The 6296-nt window shown below is 55.0% G+C and overlaps 1 protein-coding gene across 1 annotated transcript; it reads right to left on the reverse strand.

Moving 5' to 3' along the window:
• Window positions 1–4130: 4130 nt before the first annotated feature.
• On the reverse strand, window positions 4131–4853 carry SOX14 (SRY-box transcription factor 14). The gene has a single exon (XM_049870515.1). The coding sequence runs from the start codon at window positions 4851–4853 to the stop codon at window positions 4131–4133; it is 723 nt and encodes a 240-aa protein (XP_049726472.1).
• Window positions 4854–6296: the final 1443 nt, after the last annotated feature.

Consider the following 6296-nt stretch of genomic DNA (forward strand, 5'->3'; position numbering starts at 1 on the left):
TCTCAGACCTCTCCACAGAGGTTGCTAGTCCGGGTGTGCTCCCTATATGGTGAGATGTAACTAGTGAAAGTCCCCATGGCCTATCCTGACTGAAATATCACCCTGCTTTGGATCACTGGAGATTCCTTGAGGTGATCTAGCACCTGTTTTAAAATGCAAATGTTAAGGGGTCTTAGATGTCAATTACTCACACATCAGTGTAAGCAGCTAGCCTTCCCAGACTCTAAAGTTAGTGGTCCTGAGGAAAATGACATTTTAATGGGAAAAATCGGAAACTGGAAGGGAACCGAAGGCTTTTTGGAGTCTGACCCAAATGTGGGAGGCGCTTATTTAAGCCTCCGGAAACCTTCATGGAAGGCAGGAGTGAAAGGGAGCCAAAGATTCCACAACCTCCAGAAGATGTGATCAGTGCGCCCCCAAGCCAGAGGGTCAGGCTTGAGAAAGAAAACCTACCTAAATTCCTCACAACTCTGCCCCTGTTGCGCCGGCGCCACTCGCTGCCTCCTGGAGCGACATGCTAGTCAAATCCCCGCAGCCCTAGGAAACACCCAGCGGAGGAGCGGGCAAGGAGGGGGACAGCATTTGAGTCTTTTTCTGTGTCTGCTTAAAGTAACCGCACCTGCAGACGAGAGACATGGGTTTTCCCCGGCTTCCCTGCTCGAGGGAGGCCGGGGCTGCTGGCGGGAGAAGCCCGCGACTCTCCTAGCGCACCACGCTGGAGGAGAGCGGAGGGGCCGGTGGGATGGGCTCCTGCAGGATACCGGGCGAGTTCGGTTCTGCGGTCGAGGACAAGAGTCGGTCAGGTCAACTCTTGATTGGTTTTGGCTGCGCTGCGCTCGCTCGGGAGAAGCCGCTCTGCTCAACTCGGGGCGGGGGGGTGGCGCTCCTCTCCCTACAGGTTTGCTTTAAATGATTTTCTCGAAAGAAAAAGACAGTTGTGAGCAAACGGGTTTGACAGGAGCCGCTTCCCCCTACGCCCCCCAGAGAATTCCTTTTTGTCTGTGCCTGACTTCAAAGTCACTAATCGGCCCCTGTCAGTGGCGTGACGAGGAGGATTTCGACTGTTTGGGCGAGTAGCGGCCACGCACAGTGGCGGAGGCTGTGCGGCCCGCAGGGCCGGGGATGCGAGGCGGCGGCTGGCCCCTGTGGGGGCTGCGGCTGGGGCAGGTCTAAGGAGGGCAGGCAGCTGGAGAAAGCCGCCTGGGAAGGGAAAAGGCGTGGTGGGGTGGAGAGGAACAGCCTGAGCCGTATCTGCGGCTTCAGGTCCCGGGACCCTCGCTGGGTCGCCTGTCCATTGCGGGCTGGAAGGAGATATCAGTCATCTGGTCGCGGGCGCACGGAAGCCTCCCGCTTACAGCACACCCCAGTTTCCTGGAGCAGTCCTCGGGAGTCGCCAGGCGCTATCTAGGAGACTGACTACAGTTACCAGCTTCTGCCGCCGCCCGAAGCATTTCCCACTCGAACTAGCCTGGTGCCCCGTCCTAGCTAACTCGGCTTCAGAGTCCGCTGGTCACCCTGATGGAGCTGTGCGCGCCGGGTTTCTCCTCAGGCTAGGGTGCTGTGCTCGCCCAGGGCGCTCTTGCTCCAGGCTCTGCGGGGAGATACCCAGACCCCTGTAAGCTTCATCTTAGTAGATGTTAAGGGACACTGAGCTATGAGAGAGATCAGAGTGGCTGACAGGACTGTCAGTTGGGGTTATATCAGACAACGAAACAGAGGCGCCTCCGCCCCGGGCCTCCTGGGCTTCCCAGGGGGCAGGAGGAGGAGCCTTCTCTATGCGCCCGAGCCCCACACCCGACGGCCACCCGAGGCAAATCACTTCCTAATTGTCTAGATTTGTAAGCAGGTTTTGTGATGCTAAGTAAGCGTGGCACAGACCGCTCGGCCTTGCTCCACACCTCCCCCAGTGCTCCTTTGTTTACTTTAGCCTGATCGTTTATTTATTTATCTATCTATTATTTATAGGCGTCCCCTCCTATTCAGAGCCCATGTATGTTAATTGTGTTATACCATTTAATTCTAACATCGGTTTCAAAAGAGCTCCTAATGAGAAAAGCATATACAACATGGATCACTTTGCTATTCAGCTTGGCCAGATGGACAACTAACTTTTTTTTTTTTTTTAATAATGAAAATCCCCCCTTGAGAAAGGGGTTCGGATGAATAGGCTCCAAATAGCACCAAAACACTAATTGTTTTGAGGACAATATGCTAATTCTCGGGTTTCGGCTTTAATGTCTGTTGACAAGGTTTCCGGTGCACCTCGAGCCACCTATTGCTTTGGAAATGGCAGAGGCAAGCGCACAAACCCCTCAACAGCAGCAGAAAGCAGACAAGCCCCTGAACTGTCCCTCACCATGCTCCCCCCCCCCCACTGGCACCATATTAAAGCAAGCAGAAAACACGGGAAAACACCCTTGAGCGCGGCTTTATGGGGGTATGGGGGGGCAGTGTGGACACGAAGAGCACTCTTCGATTCTAAGAACAAGTTCCAAAGAGTTGTGCTGGATGGCAACTCAGGTCCCTTCTCCCCACGAAAAACAGCAATCTTCAAGTAACACTCACCCCGGGGGAGGGGGGAGGGGGAGAAGGACTCCTTTCCTTGTTTGTTAAATACCGAGGGCTACAGGTTTTAATTTTTAAGATTCTTTTTAACTCCTTGCCTGCTACATGACACTATTGTCTTCCTTCCACCTTTGCTCCTGCAGAATCTTGGTAAAAAGCCTCTTACAAAGTGGGGATGGGACTGCAGAACGCAGTTTTCTGCGTTTCCAAGAATTTTTTTTTTTTTTTAAGTTAGGACAGCAGCAACGTTTCTAAACGTCTGAAAAAAATCGGTTTCACCAATCGTCCCCTTCTGCACTGAACGTAAACACCCTCAGCGGGACCAGGCCTTCAGAGCGCAACTGGTTCTCCGTGCGTCTCCCCATTCCTTTGGAGTTTGGTTTAAAATAAGAAAATGCACCGGAATCTCACACATCTGGGTCATTTTTGTCTTAGTTCTTTGGTTCCTGGAAGTGGTCTGACCACCTTATGAGGAACAACCGAAGGGAGTGATGCCCCAGGGACTGATACCTTTGTCGGGACTCAAAAGGCAAAAAGTCGGTCGGGAGGGTGCAGTCGGGAAAGATCTAGATTCCGAGCCCCTCTCCACCTGGCCCACAGTCCACTATAGCGGTTCCACACGGGCCAGTCGCCTGCCTCCCGTGCCAGAGCGGCTCTATGAACTTTCAGGCTCCCGGAACTCGACTCCCCGGCCCCGCCAATCTAGCCTCCTAACTTCAGATTTTAGGCACATCAAAGGTTACTTTTTGCGATGACAGATTGTCTTTATTCAAAACGTCTTTGTTCAACAAATGAACAGAGTAACGACGTAAAATTCTTCTAAATACATTTCCAAGACATCGTTGAAACATTTATGACCATTTAGGATGTTTTTATTCTTTTAATTTTTTGTTCTCTTTCTATTTCCTGACTTCATAACCCGACATCTGTCTGAAAGTAAACTTAGGTCTCTAGGAGCACTGGTTTACACAAAGTAAATGACCATGTGGGTCCTTTGAGTTTTCCCTTTAAAGAAGCAAACACTACTATAGCATGGTTTTAAATAGAAATGTTTCCGTTTCTCTAGTTGAAAAGTTTTAAGCCTTTCCCCCCACACATGAAGAGCAAATGGCGCCTAGTTGTGTTTGATAGCAAAACACAGAGATACAGCTAACTCTTTTCTTCGGGGCGCAAAAAAAAAAAACGCATGTTCTAGGTATAATACCAGGATCTGGGAATTCGGAGTCCAAAGCCCATCCGAGGAAAGAAAGGGACATAAATAAAGCAAAACTGCCTACTTTTTTTGTCCAAAGAGGGTACAGACGAAGATTTGTTTTGGAACAGTTGGGGTAGGGGCAGCTGTGTAGCTGTCATAACGTTTGCAAGTTTCTGGCACCTGTCTGCGCCCTGAGTCCGGGAGGATGCCCCTCCCTTCTCCCCCTGGAAGAGAGAGACAGAGTCTAGGGTGGAGTATAGGGCGGTGGCAGAGCTGACCCCAGGCGTCTGCGGGCACCGGCTAGGCGCAAAGCAAAGGGTGCAGACCCCGCTTCCAGGCCGCCCTTCAGGTCAGGCGGGTGGGCCGGAGATTACATGGCAGTGGCGTGGGCTGACGAATAAGGGTCTATGCCAGTCTTGGTCATACCAGGGAAGAGAATGTAGGCGACCGGAGGCTGCAAGGTAGAGGCAGACCAGGCCGTACAGTTACAGGGCACCACGAAGCCGGGGTTGGTGGGGGACGGGTGAGTGTGCGTGTGCTGACTGGGGCAGCTGAGGCTGCCGAAGGCGCCGTTCTGGTAGCCCAGGGTAGACGCGTAGGGCAGCGCGCCGGTAGCCAAGGTGTGGGGCACTTCACCCATCTTCTGAATGGCACTCGAGCTAAACTGCGCAGGGTCCATCAGGGAGTAGGGTGCCGAGGCGGGCGGCAAGAAGGCCCGGGCTTTCTCGGGCGCGCTCAGGAGGCCGTCGGAGGCCCCCACGGGCAGGCCGGCCGCCTTGAGCGGGTCCGTGTCGCCCAGGTAGGGCAGGGGGAAGACATACCTGTCCTTCTTGAGTAGGTTCTTGGGCTTGCGCCGCGGCCGGTACTTGTAGTCTGGGTGCTCCTTCATATGCTGGGCGCGCAGGCGCTTGGCCTCATCGATGTACGGCCGCTTCTCTGCCTCGGACAGAAGCTTCCATTCCGCGCCTAGGCGTTTGCTGATCTCCGAATTGTGCATCTTGGGGTTTTCCTGGGCCATCTTTCGCCGCTGGCCCCGGGACCATACCATGAAGGCGTTCATGGGCCTCTTGATGTGGTCTGAAGGTTTGGACATGGTCCCGAAGTCTGGGCGGGCTGGGACCGGGGGTGCCGGGAATCTGCGGGCGAGCCTGGGCGCGGTTGGCAGTCTGTCTAACCGTCCTGAGCCGGGACTCTGCGATCCTCTGGCCTCGGCGCCGCTGGGGAGAAGCCGGGGAGAAGCGCTGACCCGGCAAAGCTCAACTGATCATGCCAGTCCGGGCACCCAGGCAACCGCCGGGGAACGAGGGGGAGCTGGAAGGGCAGAGAAGGAGAGGGCGGCCGGCCGGGGGACTGCGGACAACAGAGGTAAGGGCTCAAGTACCGGAGCCTCTTGTATTAAGCGGCCAGGTAATTTGCTGGCTTGGACACGAAGCTCCTCCTTCTCTCCCTCTCCACCTTCACCTTCTCTCCTTTCCTTCACTCTTCCAGCGTCTCCGGCCGTGGCTGCCCCCACCTCCCTTGGCTTCCTCGGAGCTGCCTCGCCTAGCACTGCACCTGGCTGAGAATGCGGGGAGGCCAGTGAACAAGAGCCAAAAGCGGCGAAGTTCAAAGGCGAGGTGGGCAGGGACCGCAGGCACTCTGACATAAACGCTGGGCGGTGACTCCCCAACCTGGACGCCCAATCAGCGTCAGAGCAGGCGAGGGGGCGCACCTGCCAATGAGCCTGCGGAGGAAAGAGCGAGTGCGACTGGGTGGTGGTGGTGGTGGTGGGGTGTGAAGGAGAGAGAGACAGGCAAAGGGGAGGAGTGAGAGAACACAGTGTCCAGCCCAAGACTGGGGACTTAGGTTCCACATTAACCCTGGCACAATCAACAAATAAAACTTCTCGCGCCTCCAGCTACCTTTTTTGGTTGTGCCAGGGAGAATTGAGGCTCCGAATACAAACCTTCGGGAATGGGGACTGCAAAGGGAACGAGCCGAGAACAGGTGTTGAAATAGGACAGTCTCGTCACGAAATGCGAGGACAGAGCTCCCAACCTACCCGCCCCCCCTTGTCAAAGATCCTTGGAAGAGAAAGAGAATACGTCAAACTCAGGGTAAAAATCAAAATTAACTTTGCACGCCAGATCCTGGGTGGTGCGTAGGCCGCGCTCTCCCAGGACGCCCCGGCCGCCAGCCTTCACCCCAGCTCTTGGAGACCGCGCCACGGTCCCGCAGGCGAGCTCTCCAAGCCGACGCCTGAAGGCCTGCTTCCCGCAGCGCAGAGGTTTCAAACCCTAGTTGGTGAGCCCAGGAGAGCACCGCGACCCCCTCTTCACTTTCGGGGAGGGGGCAAGTATTTCCGTCAGGATTCGTATTTATGTTGCTATTATTCAGTGTTTCTAAACCTTCAATTTTCCTCCACAACTGCCCAAACGGGAAGGGCACTCCGGAGACCGGTCCGGAAGAGGCACGGCCTGGGGGCCTTCTCCGTGCTGCTCCTGCAGCGGTCCTTGCATAGTCTCAGGCTGTATTAGCACCTAGAGTCCGTTTGTCC

Source organism: Elephas maximus, chromosome 26 (assembly GCF_024166365.1).
Source record: "Elephas maximus indicus isolate mEleMax1 chromosome 26, mEleMax1 primary haplotype, whole genome shotgun sequence".
NCBI classification, from domain to species: Eukaryota; Metazoa; Chordata; class Mammalia; order Proboscidea; family Elephantidae; genus Elephas; species Elephas maximus.